This window comes from Stegostoma tigrinum, chromosome 15 (assembly GCF_030684315.1).
Source record: "Stegostoma tigrinum isolate sSteTig4 chromosome 15, sSteTig4.hap1, whole genome shotgun sequence".
NCBI lineage: Eukaryota > Metazoa > Chordata > Chondrichthyes > Orectolobiformes > Stegostomatidae > Stegostoma > Stegostoma tigrinum.
Window position 1 is genome coordinate 73,365,752 of NC_081368.1, and position 24,987 is coordinate 73,390,738.

General features: G+C 43.1%; 1 protein-coding gene across 1 annotated transcript in view; it reads right to left on the bottom strand.

Annotated features, from left to right (window-relative positions):
• Positions 1-4,288: 4,288 nt before the first annotated feature.
• The window catches only part of nup62l (nucleoporin 62 like), a 48,937-nt gene continuing 28,238 nt past the window's right edge, over positions 4,289-24,987 (bottom strand). Inside the window, exons 10-13 of the mRNA XM_048544376.1 lie at positions 22,721-22,855; positions 10,381-10,492; positions 8,527-8,593; positions 4,289-4,469 (exon numbers count right to left, since the gene is read on the bottom strand). Coding sequence (XP_048400333.1) covers positions 4,378-4,469; positions 8,527-8,593; positions 10,381-10,492; positions 22,721-22,855 — 406 coding nt within the window. The 3' untranslated portion in view covers positions 4,289-4,377. The remainder of the gene's footprint in view (positions 4,470-8,526; positions 8,594-10,380; positions 10,493-22,720; positions 22,856-24,987) is intronic.

Genomic DNA, 24,987 nt, shown 5'->3' on the forward strand with positions numbered 1-24,987 from the left:
ATCATCAGAGAAGATGCAATGGAGATGGAGAAATTGGAAGAATGGAATAGAATCTTTAAAGGAAGTAGGGTGTGGGAATTAATAGCTTTATGGTGGATATTGGCACCAGTCTATCCCCTGAAAGGAAACAAGTAGTCAGACATTGACCAGGTGAAGGTGAAAGCAGGATGGAAATTGGAAGCAAAAGTAACAAAGTTTTCCAATTCCAGACGACAGCAGTACTGATGATGTCATCAATGTATTGCAGAAGAGCGAACAGTGGGAGCTCAAGTAGACTGGAACTAGAAATTCAGAAACTGACTGATGGTCAATGATGGTCACTAGTCTCATTTCATCTGGTGATCTCCCCACCACTGCTTCCAAGCTCATTGTCCTCCCAATTTCACACAGACCGCTTTTATCTCCTTTCCAAAATTCACAAACAGGACTGCTCTGACAGACCTATTGTTTCCACTTGCTCCTCTTCCTACTGGGGATTTAATTTTGTCACCCTTGTCAAGCCCCTTCCTCCTTACATCTGCGAATGTTCTGATGCTTTATGGATATTTCAGTTCGTGGGCTCCAGCCGCCTCCTCTTCACCATGGACGTGCAAACCGTTTAAACGTCCTTTCCATATCAGGATGGTCTCAGGGCTTCTGCTTCTTCCTGGAAAAAAAAGGCCTGAACCATCCTTATTTACCATTACCCTTCTTCACCTGCCTGAGCTTGACCTCACTTTGAACAACTTCTCCTTTAGCTCCTCTTATTTTCTTACTTGGGTCCAAATTATATCTGTCTCTTTGCGGGGTACATGGAACATTTCATGTTTCGTCCCATTCCAGCCCCCATCCACAATTCTTTTTCTGTGACATTTCTAATCCATAATTGGAAAAGTTTATTAATTTCACTTCCAATTTCCATCCTGCTCTCTCCTTCACCGACCATCTTTGACTCCTCCCTTCACTTACTCGCCCTATCTGTTTCAATTTCTAGGGATAGGCTAGCCTTGGGAATTTGTCTACTTTCAAATTTGCTACAACTGCTAAGATTTCTGCTGTTTCAATGCAAATTTATTCAACAATATCACAGTCCACTTCCCTGATTTCTGGATTTACATCATCCTTCTGTATGGTGAATACAGATGCAAAGTGCTCATTTAGAACCTCACATACGTCTTTCAGCTCCATTGTCGGATTGCCTCTTTGATTCCTACTTTTTCCATGGTTATTTGCTTGCCCCAAATATCGAATGATTTTAGATTTTCTTAATGTTACCTTCTGGCGTTTTTCTCACGTCCCCTTTGTTCTCTTGCTTTCTGTCAGTAACCCCTTACGCTTCCTATACTCCTCTAGGGCACCTGCTGGTTCAAGCCTTTGGTACATGCCATGTGTTTCCCTGCCATGAGTTCCCTTTTTCAAGAATCAAGGCAAATACAATTGGATATGGGGAAGTGAACGGTAAAATAAACTGGCAGAGTATAAGAATATCAGTTAACATTAAACAAAACCCACTCGTCTTCAAGACAGCAAGAACTGCAGATGTTGGAGTCAGAGATAACAAAGTGTGGACCTGGAGGAACACAGCAGGCCAGGCAGCATCAGAGGAAGAAAGGTCCCAACCAAAATGTCAGCTTTCCTGTTCCTTTGATACTACCTGGCCTTCTGTTGTCCTCCAGCTCCATACTTCATTACCACTAGTCTTCAATCAGTGTCTAAATACTGTATTGAATGCTTTATGAAATGGGTGTGGCATATTAGGCACAAGATGGATCATATGCGCTTGGGGGTGCAAGGCCAGAACACTTAAATGAAGAAGGATCACAAAGAACCCGGTGCTCAAGGGAAAAATGAATATCCAACATAGCTCTAAGGAGGGTGAGCAGCATTAAGGTATACAAGTTAACATTGTTGTTTTTCTTCTATTCTAATAATTACTACAGGAGTAATAATGGCAATTAAGTAGAGTGGAATGCTCCTCATGAGAGATCTGGGAAGAAGTCAAATGTCTTGACAACTATGTCTGCAGGAAGTGTATCCACCTGCAGTTCCTCTCATCACGTGAGTCAGTTGGAATAGCACTTGGGACCACAGCAGAGCATAAAAGAGGCAGAAAGGATGAAAGTTCCAAGGATGTTGTCACACCAAAGGTTCAGCCAGATAGCTGGGTGACAGGTAGGTAGAATGTAGAAGTCCCCTGTGGCCACTCCCCCGTCAAACAGGTATGCCCCTTTTGGCTACTGCTGGTGGGGGTGTGGAGGTGTGAGGGGTGAACCCCAGCAACAGTCAGATCAGTGGCACCATGATTGGTACTGTTGAACAGCAAGGAGGGTCAAAGTGTAGGGCAAACAGTAGTGACAAGGTATCCTATCATTTCTGGTAAAATGGTCGAGGAGTAGGATGCTCCAGCCAGAGGTCCTTCACTTTTCTTGTTTTTTTTTATTCTTCCCTCTCTCTTCCCTTGTCTGGGCTTTAGACACCCAGTCCAGCCTCCGAAGCAGGATTGGCAGTGGGCAGAGACTCTCATGGCAGGAGCTGGGACACCAGCGACCAGTGACCCAAACAGAGATGCTAGTGATCAGCAGCCTGATTCTGGAATATGAATAGCAGCCCAGTGTGAAGCATGGCAGTAGCCAGTGGTCAGACCATCCTGTGGTGTTCTGCCGCAGTGTGTCTTTGGAGAGCGATTGTGATGTTTGTCTTTTTAACATTGCTTCTCGTTTCTTCTGACCTATGGCCATACTGTGTATAGCTGTAATGTAACTTCTTTTCTTCATTTCTTTATTATACAACTAAGGGTTTTATCCAGGTACATTTGTGCTTAAGATGGCTTCTAAACTTATCACTGTACTCACTTGAGTACGTGATAAAGCTAACTCAATTAATGATAGTCAAGGGACAGACTTTTCTGTGGCTGTGATTGAGATTCTAACATGTGCGTTGTCTCCCGGGTGCCAAAGTCAAGGATGTCTCCAAGCTAGCACAGGATATGCTGAACAGCAATAGTGAGTAGCCAGAGGTCATGGCCTGTACTGATACTAACAACATTATGCAGAAGACAGTCATATAATCATAGAGTAATACAGCATGGAAATAGGCCCTGTGGCCTAAACTGGTCCATGCTGCCCACTCAGCTAGTTCCAATTGTCTGCATTTTGTCCATATTCCTCTAAACCCTTCCCATTCATGTACCTATCCAAATTTTTTTTTAAACGTTACTCTTGTACCTGCCTCCACAACTTTCTCTGGCAGCCCATTCAATATATACACCTCTCTGTGTAAAGAAGCCCCTCAGGTCCTTCTTAAATCTTTCTGCTCTCACCTTAAACCTATGCCCGCTAAGGTTTTGGAGTAGGTTTGTAGCTCAGGTTGTGGGTGTTGAGGTTGTTTGGCTCGCCAAGCTTGTTTGTTGTTCCACTTTGCCCTCTAGTTTTCGATTCCTCATACCTGAGAAAAAGATCATATACATTCATCCCATCTATACCCCTCATGATTTTATACACCTCAATAAAGTCACCTGTTCCTATCTTACATTCGGAGGAATAAAGTCCTATCCTGGCCAACCTCTCCGTATAACTGAGGCCTTCTAGTCTTGTTAACATCCTCATATCTTGTTTCCACACTTTCCGGTTTAACTATGTCTTTCCCATAACAGGGTGACCAAAACTGTACATAACATGCCAAGTGCGACCTCATGAACAACTTACATACAACTGTAACATAACATCCCAACTCTTATACTCAATGCCTCGACCAATGAAGGCCAGCATGCAAAATACCTTCTTCATTACCCTGTCTACCTGTGATGCTGCTTTCAACGAATTATGTACTTGTACTCCTAGGTCCCACTGTTCACAACACTCCTCACGGCCTTACCATTTACTGTATAAGTTCAAAAGTGCAACACCTCACACTTATCTGTGTTGGATTGCATTTGCCAATCCTCAGCCCACTTCCCCATCTGATCAAGATCTAGTGGGACTAAACATATCACTACACGAAGAGCTAGAGCTCACAATGGACTGAATTGCTGCCCATCACTGTATGAATGAGGCAGAACTGCTTTACATTGTGAATGATGAGGGTGATGGGAAATGGAGGCACTTGAAGGAAATACACTGGCAAATCCACAGGATACAGTGGAAGACTGGAACTGACTGGATTGCTCTACAGCGCTGCGACCTTGAGTTAAATATCCTTACAAAGACTCAAACCATGCTGATTTCATTACCATCTCCTATACCAACCTACTGCAAGAGTTACAACTTAAAAATCTAGACTGAACACTATATCCATGCACACAGTCTTACAGTTACTGAGCAATAATGAGATTCTTTATTGAAAACAAATTGGAAAAAAGAATGGTACAGGTTCATGGTGCAAGTTAATTCCCAACCGGGTTCAGTCAAATGTAATTCTGCAGTTTCTTTCTTGCTCTCTCCGACGGATTTCAAACTGTTTTGAGACATCCTCCACTTTCTTCTGCAGCAAGACTGAGAAATAAAAAGATTGCCAGCATTATATTAACATGAGGTTTCGCAAGGGGAACATGTGGGTGAGCTCTGTAGTACTTGCAGTTGGCCAGCGAATGTAAGTCTAGAATTAATTTTCTTCCCTTACAGCTCCTTAACTAGGAGTCACTGAACAAAAGGATACAAATGACACATACAGCCCCTGTCCAAGAAAAAAACCTCACTTTCTTCTTTGAAGGCTCTCTATAAAGATTACCTTTGCCACCAAGCCTTAGCTGGTGTGGAGCTCGGTGTTTTGTTAATACTTCTGTGGAGAACCTTGCAGTTGTTTTATTACAGTAAAAGGTACAATGTAAAGAAAAAATGTTTTAAAGGGACATCTCCTTAGTATTGCAAGTGAGCATGCTCAACAGGAGCTGACACACGATTCTGGCTGAGTATTGATAATCTTACTGCTAGACAATCCCATGGTCATCAAGGTAATTCCACTCATTCTTTCCTGAACCATTCAGGACAACTACAACATGATCACCAGCTTGAAACCAACAGATGCTGTCACTGGTGCCTCACTCTCAACTAACCAGGCACCGGCAACCAGTTACTCAGAGGACACTAGTGATTACACGGCATCAGGCACCATGACTTGTGACTCAGAAAATAATATGGAAAAAAATTTCAAAGGTATTCCCTGGAGCTTGTCCTTCACTGCCAAATTTGCATGTGCTCTGCAAATAGAACTCCACTTATGGTAGCTTCTGTCCATTCTACAATATATAGGAACGCATGCATTGAGGGGGAAGCAAAGATAAACACTAAGTAGCCCTGGCACTGACTGCCCCCACCTCACCCAAAGCTGGTGGCATTGAGCAACCAGACATTAGGCTGAGAGCAAGTACATGTAAACGTCTGAAGTCTTTGGATAGCAAGTAGGATCTAATACTTCAGCTGTTATGTCGTTGCAATTGAGGGAAAAGAAGTGTAACTAAATGCAAGTCTTCAGTCTCAAGATAGCTCCAAATTTTCTATTACCAATTAAGCACTTTCAAAGAGTGGTTATTGTATGGTAGGAATGGCAGCGGCCAATGTTTTCACAATAAGCTCCCAGATGTAGCAACACACTGTGAGCAGTGATTGAATTTTACTGACGTTAATACCGTGACCAGAACATTGAGAGTTTTAAGATACTCATGGATAGGATAACAGCAATTCTTGGGTGAAGGTTTTAAACTTGGTGGGGGTTGGGAAGAGAAGGTCAACTACAACAATATTAGGCAGGAACTGGAGAATTGATTGGGGGCAGCTGTTTCAGGGTAACTACACATTGGACGTATGCAAGTATTTCAACCTGTAGTTGAAGAGAGCTCAGGAGCAGCACGTTCCTGTGAGAATAAAGGATAGGTATGGCAAGTTAGTGAACCTTGGATGATCAGGGACATTACAACTTTGGTCAAGAAGAAAAAGAAAGCATTCATATGGTTTAGGAAGATGGGAACTAATGTAGCCCTTGGAGTATATAAGGAAAGTGGGGAAGAACTTTAGAAGGGCTAAAAAGGGGGCATGAAAAGTCATTGGCAAATCTGATTAAGGAGAGTCCTAAGGTTTTTATATTTATATATAAAGTAAGAGGGTAGCCAAGGAAAGGCTGAGCCCACTCAAGGACAAGGAAAGAATCTATGTGTGGAGCTAGTAGAGGTATGAGGTCCTGAAAGAATACTTTGTCTGCATTCACTAAAGACAAGGAATTGGTGGAGGATGATCACAGATTTTGTCAGGTCATGGAGGTGTGGAAGAGGAGGTGGTTGGTCTTGGGATGAGGCTGGGGGTGGGGAGATTTTGAAACTGGTAAAATCCATGTTTAGGCCATTGGGTTGTAGGCTCTTAAGGTGAAATATGAGGTGGTGCTGCTCCTCCAGTTTGCGGGTGGCGTCATTGTGACACTGAAGGAGGCCCAGGATGGATATGTCACTCAATTTGTACAAACTAAGAGGGTGGCCACGGGCACCGCATGGGCCCAAGCTATGCCTGCTTCTTTGTAGGATATGTGGGACAAAGCCTCTTCTGCTGCTAAACTGGCACAATCCCCCATCTCTTCCTCCACTACATCGATGACCGTATCGGCGCAGCCTCGTGCTCCCACGAGGAGCTTGAAAAGTTCATCAACCTGGGCCATCTTCGAACCTCCCTCTCCTTCATGGACCCCACTATTTTTCCATCTCTGATGACTGCCTCGTAACCAACATCTATTTCAAGCCCACTGACTACCTTGACCATACCTCCTCTCACCCAACTTCCTGCAAGAATGCAATCACTTATTCCTAATTTCTCTGCCTCCGCCGCATCTGCTTCCAAGAGGGGGCATTCCACTCCTGCACAGCCCAATGTTCTCCTATTTCAAATCCTGTAACTTGCCCTCTTCGGTGACTGAAAATGCTCTCAAACACATCTCTTGCATTTTCCACACCTGTGCCACACCCCAACAAAAACAAAAAACGACAGAATCCCCCTTGTCCTCACATCTCTCCGCACCAACCTCTGCATCCAACATCTTCTCCGCCACCTATAATCCAATCCCACACCCAAAGATTATATTTCCTTCCCCACTCCATCTGCCTTTCTTGGAACCACTTACTCCGTGACTCCGTTGTCCGTTCCACACTCCCGACTAACCCCACCACCCTCAGCATCTTTACCTGCAACCGCAGGAAGTGCTACACCTGACCCCCTCACCTACATTCAAAGCACAAAAAGAACCATCCATATCAGACGGGGCTTCACCTACACATCAGTCAACTTGGTCGACTGTATCCAATGTAACCAATGTGGTCCCCTCTACATCGGTGAAGCCAAGCAGAGACTCACTCCCTGGGTGACATGTCCATCCTGGGCCTCCTTCAGTGTCAAAATGATGTCACCTGCAAATTGGAGGAGCAGCACCTCATATTTTTCTCAGAAGCCTACAACCTGATGGTGTAAATGTGGATTTCACCAGTTTCAAAATCTCTTCCCCCAGCCTCATCCCATGACTAACCCTTCCGATCATCCCTGCATCCTTGACCTGACACAATCTGCCCATCTTCTCCCCCACCTACCCATCAGTGCAACCCACTGACCAATCCCAACCACTGCCTACATGCACTTGCCTATCACCATACCACCCAACGTCCCCAGCCCCACTCCTCCTCTTTCCATTTATTTCTGAGTTTTCCTTCCCATTTCCGAAGGAGGATCCCGATCTGAAATGTCAGCTTTCCTCTTCCTCTGATGCTGCCTGACCTGCTGTGTCCTTCGAGTTCCACACTTGGATAGAATGGGTTTGCCTGCTTAGGAATGCAAGACGTTGTGAGGCAAGGATGGTGACTGCCCAAAATGCACTGCCAGAAGTGATGGCGGAAGCAGACAAAATAGCAGCATTCGAGAAGCACCATGAAGACATGAATAGGAAGGGAATAGAAGGATGCAGATCCTGTAAATGACAACAGTTTTAGAATGGAAGGGCAAAATGTGTCAGCACAAACTTGGAGGACTGAAGGGCCTGTGCTGTATTGTTCTTTGATGTTGCTGGAGTGGCAAACACTGGGCAAGAGACTATCAGAGCTAGTTGCTCTTCAAAATAGCACTTTGGAAAATGTTACATCCAAGAAGACCAGAGTCTGTTTAAAATCTCATGCATCACACCACTTCCCCCAAGTACCATACTAGACTAAGATAACACATGTACAGCTGAATGAGCATAACAGGCCAAGCAGCATCATAGCAGCAGGAAAACCGACGTTTCAGGCTTATCTCTGAAACCATACTAGACTGCCAGCTTCAATATGCTGAAATTTCTGGACTAGGATTTGTACCCATAAGCTAATCAAATGTTATCCAGTAGGCAGTGTTAATACTCAATGTTAATAGGGACTTTCACAAGTAATACCTAGGAGGGAATTTTTATAAGTAGTTAGCAAGAAAAACAGAGGAAAGCAGCCACAGCACATCTAGCTCTGAGGATACACCATCTCTAACACTCAGGCAACCTTCCAGCGTTCAAGTATCCTGTCTTTAAAATATAGCCCAAGGAAGCTGTCGTGAGTACCTGAACTCTGATCAATCCATTGCAGAGAATCCATGTGGGCATTGAGAATCTTGCAAATTTGTTGCAACTGAAAGGCAAGAGGTGACAGGAAAAGCAACTTAATGACTGATTTAAAATTATAACCCAGAGAATTTCTGTAGTCAGCTCTCCACACTTAAAACCACATTATTTTGAACAGTAAAAACAAAAAATGCTGAAGTTCATAGCAGGTCAGGTAGCATCCATGGAGAGGAAGCAGGCTAAAGTGGAGTCTAGATGACTCTTCAGAGCCGGTGAAGTGTGGAGGGGGCAGCATTTTGTAAGATTAGATTCCCTACAATGTGGAAACAGGCCCTTCGGCCCAACAAGTCCACACCGCCCCTTGATGCATCCCACTCAGACCCATCCCCCTATAACCCACACAGCCCTGAACACCACAGGCAATTTAGCATGGCCAATCCATCTAGCCTGCACATCTTTGGACTATGGGAGGAAACCAGAGCACCCGGAGGAAACCTACGCAGACACAGGGAGAATGTGCAAACTCTGCACAGTTACCTGGGGCTGGAATCGAACCCGGGTCTCTGGTCCTGTGAGGCTGTAGTGCTAACCACTGAGCCACCGTGCCTCCCACTATTTATGCAATCGTGAAGAGGGGGGTGGTGATGAGGGTGTTTGGAGTGCTGGGGAGAAAGGATGTTGACAGTTCAGAACGTGAGAATTTAGGACTATATTCACTGACATTTAAGTGAATATGGAGGGGGGTAGGTGCAGGCATCATAGGGAAGCCTACAAGGTTTGAACACAATTGAACAGTGTAAACGCAGTAAGGGTATTCTCAATGACTGGGGAATTTAGAACAAGAGATCGCAGTTTAAGGATGCAAGGTAGACAGTTTAAAACTCAGAAGATGTGAAGATACCGATGTTAGATGGGGGTGGACAAAGTCAGAAGTCACAACACCAGGTTACAGTCGAACAGATTTATTTAAATTCATAAGCTGTCCACTGCTCCTTTGTCATTTTACCTGAAGAAGGAACAGTGCTCCAAAAGCTTGTGATATTAAATAAACCTGTTTGAATTTAACCTGGTGTCATGTGAAAACTGAGATGGCGAGAAATTTCTGCATCCAAATAGTGGCGAGTCTGTGCAATTAGCTGCAACAGAAAGAGGTTGATCCAAAACACTGCGTCTTTTCAAGAAGGAGTTAGATATAGCTCTTGGGGTTAAAAGAGATCAAAGAGTATAGGGAGTGTGGAGTTGGAAGAACAACTCTGATTATATTTAATGGTGCAGCAGACTTGAGGGGCCAAATGGCCTACTCCTTTTTTTAATGGTTTATAAAATTTAATACTGCATATATAAAATGCACCAACAGTCCTAGGCAACAGCAAAGTGCTCAATGTGGGAGGTTGAAGAGATTTCCAGGTCACTCTTATTTCATCTAAGACGACAGTAACTTGGCAAGTGACATTCTGGACAACTCAAATTAAAACTGGAGTCATTGTCATTTATAGGCTTTTTTTTGGGAGATCTGAACTGGCGACAATACTGTAATTACATTTAAATGTGATCTTTCACCATCTCTGCAAAGCAATGCACCTACAATCTAATGAGCCCTAATATTCACGTAAGCATCATTGTGCTATACCCTAAAAAACCAAGGGTACACAGTACAGACTGGTACTAGCTCCACTCCACATACCTGGTGCTGGACCCACTACTGTCCATCATTTAGTTCAGTGTCTTGGACACTACGTTCAGTGTCAGACCAAATAATGATGTTAGAGGGTCTCCTCCAAGTGATACGCTAGCACCCCAAGTCTGATGGGCTGACTGGTCAAGTTTCTACAAAGAGACACTAAATCTACTTACTGGATCACCAATCTCCGAGGAACCACTAGTGGTATTGAGATGCTGGATAATTTCCTTCAGATCTTGGGCCATCCTCTTCAGTTGAGCATCAATATTCTCCGCCAGTTTATAACTGGTCAGTAACACGGAAGTACATAAAAATGCAAGAATTAGAAGGAATAAGTAGGCAATTCAACCCCTTGAGCCTATTCCACTATTTCGTATTACGATGATAGATTGAGGTTGAGATATAATCAACACCCTGCCTGCTCCCCATAAAACTTCAACTCACGACTGATTAAAAATCTGTTTATTACCTCCTTAAATTTACTCAGTTTCCAAGGATTTACAACACCCTGGTGCTGTAGTGAATTCCACACATTCATAACCCATTCAGAGAATTAGTTTGGCCTGATATGCTTTAAGTCTGCTACCCCTTAACCTAAAACTATTACCTCTTGTTCTAAATTGCCCCACAATAGAAAACATTTGCTCCATTTGATGTACTGACCTCTATTAGCATCATATATACCTTAATTAAATCACCACTCAGTCTTCTAAACTCTGAGTATAAGCGTAAACTGCTCACTCTCTCCTCCAAAGACAGGCCTTTCATCTGACATTGATCTTGTGAACCTTCTCTGAACTGTCTCCAATGCAATTACATATCTCAATTAAGGGGACAGAAACTGTACGCAGTACTCAAGATGCAGTCTCACCATTGCTTTGCCCAATTACAGCAACACTTCCCTATTTTAAACTCTTATTCCTTTCGCAATAAATTCTAAAATTTCACTTGCCTTCCTTGTTACTTTTTGTACCTGGTGTACTTGCTTTCCGCAAATCATGCGCAAAGAGATCCCAATCCCTTTCACCAAAGCAGCCAGGTTTCTCCTGATTTAGATCATAAGTTGCCTTTCTAGTCCTCAGATGAAAACGGATAACCTCATATTTATCCATATTAAACTTCACGGGCAAATTTTGGCCTATTCACTTAACCTTTCCATTTCTAAATTTCATATTTCTTCATTGAAACATACTTTTCTACCTTAGGCAAAGTCTAAGTGACTGGTAGTGGTACGATAAACGGGGCTGAGTTAGGGGCTCAGACGGGCATTTCTGTGGTCACGTTCGAGACACCTAGATGGTGTGCTGTCTCCCTGATACCAAGGTTAAGGACCGCAAGAGGTTGCATGAAATTCTTAAGGGGGAGGGTGAGGAGCCAGAGGTCATGGTGCACATTGGTACCAACAACATACGTAGCAAGAGGGCTGAATACAGGAAGTTAGGAAAGAAGATGAAAAGTAGGATCTCAAGGGTAGTAATCCCTGGTTACTACCAGTGCTACATGCTAGTGAGGCAAGCAATAGAAAGACAGGATAGATGAATAGATGGCTAAGGAGCTGGTGCAGGGGACAGGGTCTCAGGTTCTTAGATCATTGGGACCGCTTCAGGGGCAGGGGTGCCTATACAAGAGGGACAGGTCGCACTTAAACCAGAAGAGAACCAACCAGAGGGTTCCTAGTGCTACTCGGGACAGTTTGAACTGGAGTGCCCAGGGCTGGAAACCACAGCAGCATGTCAGCAAGTGGAGGGATATGGGGAAGGCAAATGTTAGAAACAGTAAGCCAGAAAGAAAGGACAGGCAGAGACAGGTAAATGAACATTATGTGGAAATGTCTGCAGTGGGCAAGGTCAGAGGTCACATGACAACAGGTTATAGTCCAAGATGTTTATTTGAAATCACAAGCTTTAAGAGTGCTGCTCCTTTGTCAGATGGACTATAACCTGGAGTTGTTTGACATCTGACTAGGTAAATGAACATGACATTTTTTTTCTGAAGAAGTGTCTAGGCCCGAAACGTCAGCTTTTGTGCTCCTAAGATGCCGCTTGGTCTGCTGTGTTCATCCAGCTCCACACTTTGTTATGATGACATTAATGGCCTGAATTGTTTTGATTTCAAATGCAAGGAGTATTATAAATGAGCTTTGGTCTTGATTCAGTAAATGGGACTATGATGTTGTGGCCATTAGAGACTTGGTTAAGAGGGGGACACGGCTGGCTGTTCAACGTTCCAAGGTATCATCATTTTCAACGAGTTAGTTAGAGAGAAAACGAAAAGAGATGGAGGAGTTGTATTACTATTCAGGGAGAATGTCGCAGAGGATAAATTGGACAGCTCAACCACTGGGCTCAAAAATAAGATAGGTGCAATCACTCTAGCAGTATTACATTATAGGCCCTCAAACAGCTACCAAAACATTGAGGAACAAACATGCAGGCAGATTACAGAAAGATACACTAACAGGGTTGTCAAAGTGGGTGACTTTAACTTTCCCAAAATTGAATGGGATTCCCTTTGAGCAAGAGGGTTAGATGGGGCAATATTTTGTTAAGTGCATCCAGGAGAGTTTCTTGAAACAATATGTGGTTAGTCCAACTAGAGGAGGGGCCATACTCGACCTGGTATTGGCTAATGAACCTAGCCAGGAGACTGACCTTTCAGTGGGACAACATTTTGAAACCAGTGATCACGACTCCTTAAGATTTCAGATAGTTGATCAGCGTATAGGACCACATGTTCCAGTAAGGAAGAAGGACAAAGATGGCAAGGTAACGGATCCTTGGATAGTGTGGGAAGTTGTGAATTCAGTAAAAAGGTTGAGGAAACTAAAATGGGACAGGGCCCATAAGGAATATAAAGGGAGCAGGAAAGAATGCAAACAGGAATTTAGGAGAGCAAGAAGGGACCATGAAATGACCCTAGCAAGTGGTTAAAGAGAATCCCAAAGCTTTTTATGACATATTTAAAACGAGAGGATGACTAGGGAGAAGGTGGGACCACTCGACGATAAAGGAGGGAACTCGTACTTGGATGAAGCAGACTTGAGTGAGATCCTAAACTAGTATTTTGCATTCGTATTCACCCAGGAGAAGGACAGGAAGGGTAGTGAGATTAGTGTAGAGCATGTTAATATGCGAGGCCATTTTGAGATCAAGAAAGAAGTGGTGTTGCATCTCTTGAAGTGCATTAAGATAGGTAAATCCCCAGGACTTGATGGTATCAATCCCAGATTAATGAGCAAGGCAAGAGAGGAGATTTCTGGGAACCTGACCAATATCTTTGTATCCTTGCTAGCCACTGGAGATCTGGCAAGTAGCTAATGTTGTTTTTCTGTTCAAGTAGGGAGACAGGGATAATCCAGGAAACTATAGACCGGTGAGACTCACATCGGTGGCTGGGAAACAAGGAGACCAATCTTAGGGATAGGTTTTACACACATTTGGAAAAGCATAGCCTAATTAGGGACAGTTAGTATGGCTTTGGATGGGGCGGGTCATGTCTTATGAACACAATTGAATTTTTTGAGGTGATAAAGTGATCAAGGTCGAGCAGCGGATGTTGCCTGCATGGATTTTTAGTAAGGCTTTCAACAAGGTCCATCATCTGGTAGACTCATCCAGAAGATTAAGATGCAGGGAATCCATGGGCGTCTCAGTTACATGGATTCAGAACTGGCTTGCCCACAGAAGGCAGATGGTAATGGCGATTGGGTGTTTTGTTGGATGGAGGTCTGTGACTAGTATGTACCACACAGATCCATATTGGGAGCTCTGCTGTTTGAGATATACAGAAATGGCTTGGATGAAGATGTACATATGTAGGTTAGCTGGTTTGCAGTTGAGTTGAGTTGCGTTGCAAAGAGTCAAAGGATGCAGAGAAATATAAATCAACTGCAGATATGGGTGGAAAAATAGCAGATGGAGTTTAATCCGGATAAGTGTTGCACTTTGGGAGATCAAATGTTAAAGAAAAGTAGAGTTAATGGCAGGAACCTGAACAGCACCGATGTACTGGGGGATCTTGGGGCTCAAGTCCACAGCTCCCTGAAAGCAGCAACCAAGTAAACAGTGGATAAGGATGGCATATGGCATGCTGCCTTAATTGGTTAGAGAATTGAGTACAAAAGTCAGGCTATCATACTGCATCTTCATAAGACTTTGGTCAGGCCACACAGAGTACTGGTTCAATTCTGGTTATCACATTACGTGAACAAGGTAGAGGCTTGAGTCAGTGCAGAAGAAGTTTACAAGGATGCTACCTAGATTAAAGGGTATAAGCTTTAAGGAGAGGCTAGAAAAATATGGGTTGTTTCCCCTAGAGTAGCAGAGACTGAGGACAGACTTGATAGAAGTCTACAAAGTTATGAGGGTTTACAGTCAGAATATATTTCCCCCACGAGTTGAAATGTCTAATATAGGGAGGCTTGCATCTAAAGTCAGAGGGAGAAAGTTCAAAGGAGATGTGCAGGGGAAGTTTTTTTTGTTTTTACATGGAAAATGGTTGGAGTGTGGAACACGCTGCCAGGAGTGGTGGTGGCGGCAGATATGATTGGAGCTTTTGTGACATGCTGTGACTTCAAGAAGTTATTTTGTCCTGGTTTTTGAAGAGAGATTGTAAGGCAGAAACACCGAGCAGTCTAACAGAATCACTAGAGTTAACATATTGGGACGCCTTGGGTTCTTCACACCTGAACAGGTGTGGCCAGCTCTAACCAATCCAGATTTTTGGGTTTTCGTTTTTCATGAGCAGAGGCGGCCTTTGGGGGTCTCCAAACAGTGGAAGCTTCAGTGAATGTCTCCTAGCTGTTACTTCCTCTGAAATTTCTCTTGATAGTTTTTCCTCCAGGATTGGAGGACTGCTTGTGAGAATCTGTACAATATTTATTTTTTTGTCAAGGTGATGTTTTTCTGGGATGTTACTATATTGGGAACAGTTAATTAGCAATAGTTACTAAATTTATTATTCAGTTAAATTTTCCAATAGTTAAGATATTCTCAATTCCCTATTTGTATTTAAACTGCAGTGTATAAATGAATTATTTTGCTTAACATTAAGGAATTGGACAAGTCACATCACACCTGGAGAACCGCACTTCACAGTTATCTTTCAAAAGAAAAGTTAGTCTAGGCTACCTTCTTAGAAATATTGAGGAACTCTGGTCTGGTCCATAACAAATTGCAGGCTCGTTGGGATCAAAATCTGTAATTCCAGGTTGGGTTTAGGATTGTTGGACTCAAAAGCTGCAAGTGATGGTTGTTAGGGTCTTTTATTTCAGGTGTTGAATTCAGTTGGTTTACACAGGGTGTGCCTTGTATAGTATTGGTTCTTTCGGTCACAAAGAGATTTGTAGGAATGAAATTAGTAAGTTCAGGCGTTTTACAAAAGGAGCATTGGCATTAGAACTGGCAAACAAGCTGCTGGAGTTAGGATTGACTGGATTTGAGGAAAGGAGAGCGTTGTGGCAATTGCACAGCATTTAAAATTGCTGGAAATGCCATCAGCATCTTTGGAAATGGCTAAAATTCAAGTGCAAATGAAGTAGCTTGAATTAGAGGCAAAAGAAAAGGAAGGAATAGCCCTGGCAGAACAATAGACAGAGAAAAGGAAATGAACAGTTTGAATTACAATTAAAAAGCAGAGGGGGAAAAAAGGATAGGGAAGCACTAGCAGAAGAAAGAGACAGAGAGAAGAAACAGCAAGAGAGAAGATAATCAGGCAGAATTTGAACTTCAGAAACTGACAAGAGAGAAGAGTCAATTTAAAAGGGTAGAGGTGACATGAAATTAATGAGGAGGATAGTGATAACGAGCAAACCTGTCGCAATCAAAGGGCTGGTGGGGATCTGCTTAAATACGTCCAAGCGTTGCTTAAGTTCAAAGAGAATGATGTCGAAGTCTTTTTCGTTTCATTTGAGAAAATGGCTAAACAAATTAAATAGCCAGTGATCACATGGCTTTTGTGGATCCAAACAAAGTTGGTAGGTGCAGAGGGTTCAGGTATTTGCAAAACTGTGACAGGAGGTATCTGGAGAGTACAATGAGTTGAAAAAAGCTACATTAAACCACACAAGCTTGTGCCAGAATCCTATAGATAATGCTTCAGGAATGTGAGGAGGGACCTTGGCTAAATATACTTTGATTCTTTCAAACTCAATATAAATTTTCAAAGGTGGGTAACTGCAGTGAAAACAGGTCAAGTGCATGACGTTTTTAGAAAAACCATTATTTTGGAGCAGAGCAAAAATTCACTTCCCAAAGTAGTGAGAACTCATGTGGTAGAGTAGAGTGTGAAAACTGCAAGATAGCAGCAGAAATGGTTGATGATCGAGTTGGTTCATAAATCAAAGTCTGGCTTCTGACATCAGGGGCCGAGCTGGGCTGGTTTTGGGATGCAGTGGGGGAGGGGGAGACTTTGAAGCTTGTGAAGTCCACATTTATACCATTGGGCTGCAGGGTTCCCAAACGGAATATGAGTTGCTGTTCCCGCAACCTTCGGGTGACATCATTGTGGCACTGCAGGAGGCCCATGATAGACACGTCATCTAAGGAATGGGAGTGGGAGTTAAAATGGTTCGCGAATGGGAGGTGCAGTTGTTTACTGTGAACCAAGCGGAGGTATTCTGCAAAGCGGTCCCCAAGCCTCCGCTTGGTTTCCCCAATGTGGAGGAAGCCACACCGGGTACAGTGGATACAGTATACATTGGCAGATGTGCAGGTGAACATCTGCTTAATATGTAAAGTCATCTTGGGGCCTGGGATGGGGATGAGGGAGGTGGTGTGCAGGCAAGTGTAGCACTTCCTGCGGTGGCAGGGGAAGGTGCCAGGTGTGGTGGGGTTGGAGGGGAGTGTGGAGCGGACAGGGGAGTCACGGAGAGAGTGGTCTCTCCAGAGGGCAGACAAGGGTGGGGATGGAAAAATGTTTTGGGTGGTGGGGTCGGATTGTAGATGGCGGAAGTGTCAGAGGATGATGTGTTGTATCCGGAGGTTGGTGGGGTGGTATGTGAGGATGAGGGGGATTCTCTTAGGGCGGTTATTGCGGGGGTAGGGTGCGAGGGATGTGTTGCGGGAGACTCGGTCAAGGGCATTCTCGACCACTGCGGGGGGGGGGGGGGGGGGGGGGGGGGGGGGGGTTGCCTATCCCCTCCTCAAGCCGCACCTCCATTTCCCACCTACCACCTTCATCCCTCCTCCTTGACCTGTCCGTCCTCCCCGGACTGACCTATCCCCTTCCACCTATACTCTCCTCTCCACCTATCTTCTCCTTTATCCATCTTCGGTCCGCCTCCCCCTCTCTCCCTATATATTTCAGGACTCTCTCCCCAACCCCCTCTCTGATGAAGGGTCTAGGCCCGAAACGTCAGCTTTTGTTGTCCTGAGATGCTGCTTGGCCTGCTGTGTTCATCCAGCTTCGCACTTTGTCATCTTGGATTCTCCAGCATGTGCAGTTCCCATTATCTCTGATCACATGCAGTTGCAATGTTGGTCATTTTGGAAAAGTACTGGGAGGACAGATGTCAGAAAGCAGGATAGGCCAGTGAATTTTGTTGAAGCTGTAAAGGATAAAACAGTGGAAGCTACGAAGCCACGCCAGAATGTACAATCTGGTCAGGGGTTGGTTGAGAAGTAAGTGGTCGGTTGAGAAGTAAGTGGTCTTCAACCATTTACTTGCAAGGGTAAAGTTTATTCACATATGGCAGGAGGAGCAGGTAAATGAGTTACAATTTTAAAGAGATAAGGGAGCATGTCAATCTTTGATTAAAACAAAACCAAAGTTACTGGAAAAGCTCAGCAGGTCTGGCAGCATCTGTGAAGGAAAAAAGAGTTAACATTTTGGGTCCGGTGACCCTTCCCATAGTTCATCACCGTGTATTACCAGTGGGTTACAGAAAGGAGGTGTTGAAGATAGCACAGAAGGTCATTTGGGAAGAAGGAAAACTCAAGCCAAATTACAAATATTTATACTGGCCTGGATTGCATAAGGATATAGGTGAATCTTGTCAGACATATCATACATGTCAAGTAATTGGAAGACCAGCACCTTCAAAACCCATTCCTGCGTATGATGAGGGTTTCAAATGATTGTGTTGGACCCCTATCTAAGACAAAGTGGAAATCAGTACTTGTTGACCATAATGGATTTGTCCACTGGGTTTCCAGATGCCATTCCATTATGCAATATCACAGGTAAATGGATTGTACACAAGTTACTCAAATTTTTCACTATAGTGGTTAGCACTGCAGCCTTACAGTGCCAGGGACCCGGGTTCGATTCCAGTGTCGGGTGACTGTCTGTGTGGAGTTTGCACATTCTCCCAGTGTCTGCATGGGATTCCTCCGCGTGCTCCGGTTTCCTCCCACAGTCCAAATTGTGCAGGCTAGGCGGATCGGCCATGCTAAATTGCCTGTAGTGTTCAGGGGTCTGGGTGGGATGCTTCAAGGGGCAGTATGGGCTTGTTGGGCTGAAGGGCCTGTTTCTACACCGTAGCGAATCTAATCTATACAGACTACCCAAGAGATACAATCAGATCAAGTATCGAATTTTACAGAAGTATTCAAGGAAGTTATGGATAGTTTAGGAATAAAGAAGTTCAAATTCACTGCATACAATCCAGAATCACCAGAAGTATTAAAGTTTGATGCCACTGCTCCAAAGACCTATGTTGAGGGTGTATAGTTAAGACTATCCAGAAGATTGGGATAAAGGAATTCCATTCGTACTTTTTTTGCAATTAGGGATGCACCCAATGAAATTACCAAATTCAGTCCATTTGAATTAGTTTTGGGGCATGAGGTGAGAGGACTACTGAAAATAATTAAGGAGAAATTGGTGAGTCATAGTTCAGAGGCCACATATTTGCTGTGTGTCAAATTTTAGGGAAAGATTAAATACAGCAGGGCGAGTTAGCTAGATAACTAAAAATAGCACAGCCTGTGATGAAACAGGAAGCAGACAAGAAATCAAAAATTAGCAATTTTGCAAGAGGTCATAAAGTGTTACTGTTACATCCAGTGGTAGGTGAAGCTATAAAAGCAAGGTTTAGTGGACCTTATCAAATCAAAACGAGATTGATTGAGGTGAATTATTTGATAATACTGCCAGATAGAAAGAAATCTCTCAGAACGTGCTGTGTGAATATGCTCAAAAAGGTATCTTGATAGGGAAGGAAAGCAAGGAGGAGAATGTGGTATTCGGTACAAGAGTGAAGAACCGAGTTCAGAGGATTCTAAATTGGGCATTCCTCAAATTAAATTGGACAATAAGGAAGTACTCAAAGAGTGGGGTAAATTATTGAGTTACTTTTATGAGGAAAATCAAAAATGACCTGAAAGTATTATTACAATCACATGGGGAGATGTGTGGGAATAAAGTAGGAAGTTCTAATCTAATTACACATGATGCAGATATAAGAAGTGCTGTGCCAATTAGGCAATATTTTTACGATTTACTCCTTTGAAGTTGGCACTGGTTTAAAAAGAGAGATACTTGAACGCATGCTCAAAGATAACATAATTGAAGGGAGTTGCAGAGACTTGGAGCTCACTCATAGTAATTGGGGTGACGACAGCCTAGTGGTATCACTGGACTATTACTCCAGAGACCCATACAACATACTGGGGACCTGGGTTCAAATCCCGCCACAGGAGATGGTGGAATGTGAATTCAATAAAATATCTGGAATTAAGAATCTAACAATGACCGTTAATTCATTGTCAATTGTCAGGAAAATTTTATCTGGTTCATTAATGTCCTTTACGGAAGGAAACTGCCACCGTTACCTGGTCTGGCCTCCATGTGATTCCAAACCCGCAATGTAGTTGCATCTTAACTGCTTCTGGGCATTTAGGGATGGGCAATAAATGCTGCCTAGCCAGTGACGTCCCTCATCCCATGAATGAATAGTAAAATGGTATCAAAATCAGATGGCACAAAGCGATTGTGTGGGGAGTATTGCGAAGTCAACGTAGTTGCAAAGTTCCAATTCCACATTTGGAAGACTGAATTGAGAAGCTGGGACAAGCAATTTATATTTCTAAGCAGAACTTACTGGCAGATACATTTATCCAAAAGACAATTTCGGTTTTCATAACACTGAATGGACTAAACCAAGGTCATGCAATTTGATAATGCAAAATGCACCAGCAACATAATCAATGATGTCATTTATAGATTTTCCAAATGTGAAGAGGACATCAACGATTTGGTGATTTTTAGTCACACATGGAAAGAACATTTGCATGCAGCAGGATGAGAAAACAACAGTGTGAAGCTGGATGAACACAGCAGGCCAAGCAGCATGTTAGGAGCACAGAAGCTGACGTTTCGGGCCTAGACCCTTCTGTGTTTCAGAGAAAGCAGGAACTGCAGATGCTGGAGGATCTGAGATAACAAGGTGTAGAGCTAAACGAACACAGCAGGCCAAGCAGCATCAGAGGAGCAGGAAGGCTGACGTTTCGGGCCTAGACCCTTCGTCAGAAGGGATGTGTTGTCGTGACTTTGATGAAGAAAGACAGAGGTGTTTGGTAGCAGGGAAAAAAGGAGTGAACTAGATTGTAGTTGTGAACGTCTGCATGCTTAGAGTTAGTGTAATGTATATATATTGTAGTGTACTAATAGAGTAAGACTAAACTTTTTATGATCAAAACCTTCTTTGTATATTCATAATTTTATTCCCGGGAAGCTGATTTTTCCCCTTTGAAGAGGGGTTAACGGGCAGAGGCGCCAAACAGTCTACTTGAAGAGCTTGAGGCGCCTTGGTTTTGTTTAAATAAACAGCCTGAATGGGTGTGGCCAACTCTCAGATCCAGATTTCTGTGTTTTTGTTTTTTCAGTGGTATAAGCTACTTTTGGGGTCTCAAGAGAGTTGGAAGCTTCAATGAGTGTTTCTGAATTTTCTCTGGACTATTTTGCCTCCTGGATTGGAGAACTGCATATGAGAATCTGCACCTGGATTTGCCTTTTTTCCAAAGGGTGTATTTATGGAATGTTACAATATTGGAACAATTAAATGGTAATAGTTACTGCATTTATTGTTCAGATAAATTCTCCAGAAGTGGAATTATTCTAAACTCCTCTTCCTTTTGTATTTTAACTAACGTGTTTAAATAAATTGTATTTTGCTTAGTATTGAGAAGTTTGACCAGTTGCATCACATCTGGAATATAACACTTCACACCTACCTTTAAACGACCAAAGAGTTAGGGATTTGGTTACCCTCTGAAAATATCAAGAGGGTCTGGCCTAGTCCATAACACATTTTAGGGACTTTTAGATAAGCACATGAATAGGTAAGGAATGCAGGAATATGAACCAAGGGCAGGCAGAAGGGATTAGTTTAATTCAGCGTCACGTTTGCCACAACATTGTGGGCAGAAGAGCCTGCTCCTGTGCTGTACAGTTCTATTTTAGAGATATATGCAAATTTGGCTACAGTACTTTCTATCCCCACATTTATATAGACTTAAATAGTTAGGGTCCAAACGCTGAGGCACACAGCTAGTTACTTCTTCAAGCCTGAAAAAGATCCATTCATCCTGGAGCAGTGAACTGAAAGAGGAGGACAGGAGTGATCATGTCAAACTCAGCTCTGACATCTTGAAACTTGCTCACCATCAGCTTGAAACAGAGCTTAGGAAATGAATTTGGACAATTCTCATTGACATGGACGGAGCCACGGCAGTGTAGAAATGACAATGCATCTCACCAACCAAATGCCCATAAGCAGCACCTGTACAGACACTGGTGCCTGTACAGGTGCTGCTTAGGGGCATTTAGGTGGTGAGATGCATAGAAGGTCTATCAGTCAGCAATTACAAGGATTTGAGTATCTGGTCAGTTCAAATTCCAAGTGCCTTCCTCCCAGCTCCATTACATTGCTAGCCGGTATATTACATCTCGGAACTGCCTCTGACGGGACCTCGATCACCTACATACTAACACAAACATATCCACTGGTCCGTCTCCAATGTCAATTTGCTTTGACTATTTAGAGAGTTAAAAAAAGAACCTGAACATTAGGGGTTTCCAAAATTATGAAACAAAATGCTGACACGGGGAATAACAAGATCACTGGTTTTCATCATAATCAGAAACTCTTTCAGTCACTAAAATAAGCCTCCACCCTGTCACAAATTTGGGCTGCTAGTTTACATCTCAAAATGGAATCCAAACTGAGCTTCCAAACACTTCATCCTTAAAGCCACTCATTTTCTGCCCCAGCCCATATTGTGATTCAGCTGCTCAAATGTCACCCTTCTCACTTAGAGATGCCTGCCTTCTAGTCTCTCACCCTCAGGAAACCATTTCACAAACAAGTCTTCAATGACATTCCCTGGGTCCTATATCTCCAACATTTCGAATGTAGCACTGTTCATGTCCCCAGTGGGTTTGTTGGTGTCAGCATAGAAAGAAACTTACTCAGTCTAATCCTGCAATGTATCTGTTCTGGGAATGTTTGCTTGTCAGTGTTCAGGGAGATTTACCCAGTTTTAAATCTTGCTATAAATACTCAACACTCACGTATGCTCTCGCTCTTCATCAGCATGCTGCAGGTAAATGGTACCATGTTGATCCTTGACAGATTGCTCCAGTGGTTCCAGCAGGTCTTCCAGTTCCTTTTGCTGTGACAGGATGAAGTCAAGCTCTTGATCCAGTCTATCAGAGACATCATCACATGAAATCATTATCTCAAGTGTTTACATGTCTGAAGATCTCGTTTACATCTGAAAATGACAGCACATTCCAATAGACAATTCATTCAAATGCAGTCATCACATATTGTAGTAAAATGTTGAAAATGTTTTCCACTCCCTGGTTCTGAGTTTTTTGCAGAAACAGTATAGTGATGGGAAAAGTGTCAGTCACTCTCACAATCATGCCTGCATGCCACTTGAGGTCAGAAACAGAATCCAGTAGCAGCAGCTCTGTCTCCCAAGCCACGAAGCATGCACAGAATTCTTCTTGCATTCAGTGTTTAACTGGCAGGATAGGACGAGCAGGATTGGCAACATAGTGGTGTATACAGTCAGGAGGGAGGTGCCCTGGGAGTCCAAATATTAACTATGGAACCCATAAAGTCACATGGCAGCAGGTCAAACATGGGAAAGGAAACCTCCTGCTGATTATATTACATTGTCCGCCCCTCTAACCTCAACTGATTAGTCAGTACTCCATGTTAAACAACACTTGGAACGAGCACGGAGGGTGGGAAAGATGCAGGACATACTCTGGGGTGAGGGACTTTATGACGGACTTCAAATGTCCACAAGAGTTGCTTAGAAGCATCAATACTGATCAAGCTGGTCAAGTTCCACCAGATTCAGCTGCTAGTTTGGAGCTGTGGCAGGTGGTGAGAGTACCAATAAAACAGAAAAACATACTATCATGCTCACCAATCTGCCTGCTGCAGATGTATCTGTCCATGACAATATCACCACAATCGCACAGTCTGTGGAGACAAAAGCCTGTCTTCACATTAAGAACTATTGCAGTTGCAGATTGGATGGACTGTAAATGGAAATGAACCTGTAAGGGATTGAGGGGGGGGGGGGGGGGAGAAAATCAACTGGATTGCTCCATACAATGAGTTTGAGGCTGAAAGTTCCTCTCCTGTGCTGTAAATCAGACTAATAAAATGAGGTGTTCAAAATTAGAGTTTTGATGCAGTAGAGGACAAATTGTTTCTACATGCAGGAGGATCAATATCCAGAATGCACATATTTAAGATGATGTAAAGAAAAGAGAAGTTAAAAACACAGTTTTATAGCACAAGTTCATGATAACGGTGTCTGCAAGGTGAATGGACAGGTTCAACAGCAACTGTCAAAAGGGCAATTGGAGAAATAGCTGAAAAGGAAACACTTGCAGGGTTATATAGGAAGACCTGGTCAAACAAAACTAATTTGACTAACAGTCGCAATAGTCACATTGACCAGTGTGTGCTGTATAAAACTGACATATTTGATTCGCACCTTGATGCAAAGACTGGATGAAACTCAGTTTACAGAGGAGTGTTTTCTGAAGCAATATGCCCTTGAACCAACTCAGCACAGGCCATCTTAGATTTACTGCTGAGAATGAGTCAGCAAATCAATGATAAGCACATGACTGACTGAACAGCATATTTAGTTTCAACCATATACCAAGATTTTAAATTTTATCAATGCAGCCTTTGAAGGGATGCAACAGAAAATGACAATATCAGATGAGGCATGATTGTTACTGGTGAAAATACAGGTCAACAGCGTTCAAAGTATTATATAGTGGAACACAAATGCTTCTCAAATTGAAACCAACGGATCGAGACGTGGACACACTTTCCAGAAGATTCACAATGCACGTGTATAAGTGACAGATGTGATCAGAAGACCAGTGCAGAAGTAACCCATTCAGCCCATCAAGTCTACTCTGCCGTTCAATGAGATCATAGATGACTTGATAATCTTCAGCTCCATTTTCCTGCCTTTTCTCCATAACTTTTGATTCCTTTTGTGATTAAAAATCTCTCAGCCTTGAATATACTAAACAACCCAGCCTTAACAGCCCTCTGTGGTAAAGAATTCCAAAGATTCGTTATCCTCAGAAGAAATTCTTCATCTTGGTCTTAAATGCACGACCCCTTAGTCTGAAATTACGCCCTTTGGTTCTATCACATAACAGGCAGGTCCAGTTAGGTTTCATGTAATATTAAAGGTGCATGTTAACAGTAATGGGATTCAGTGACAGAACAGTGCTGAACAAGGAGAGATGGATAAACTGTCTTGTTGGAACTGCTCATTGCCTGGCAC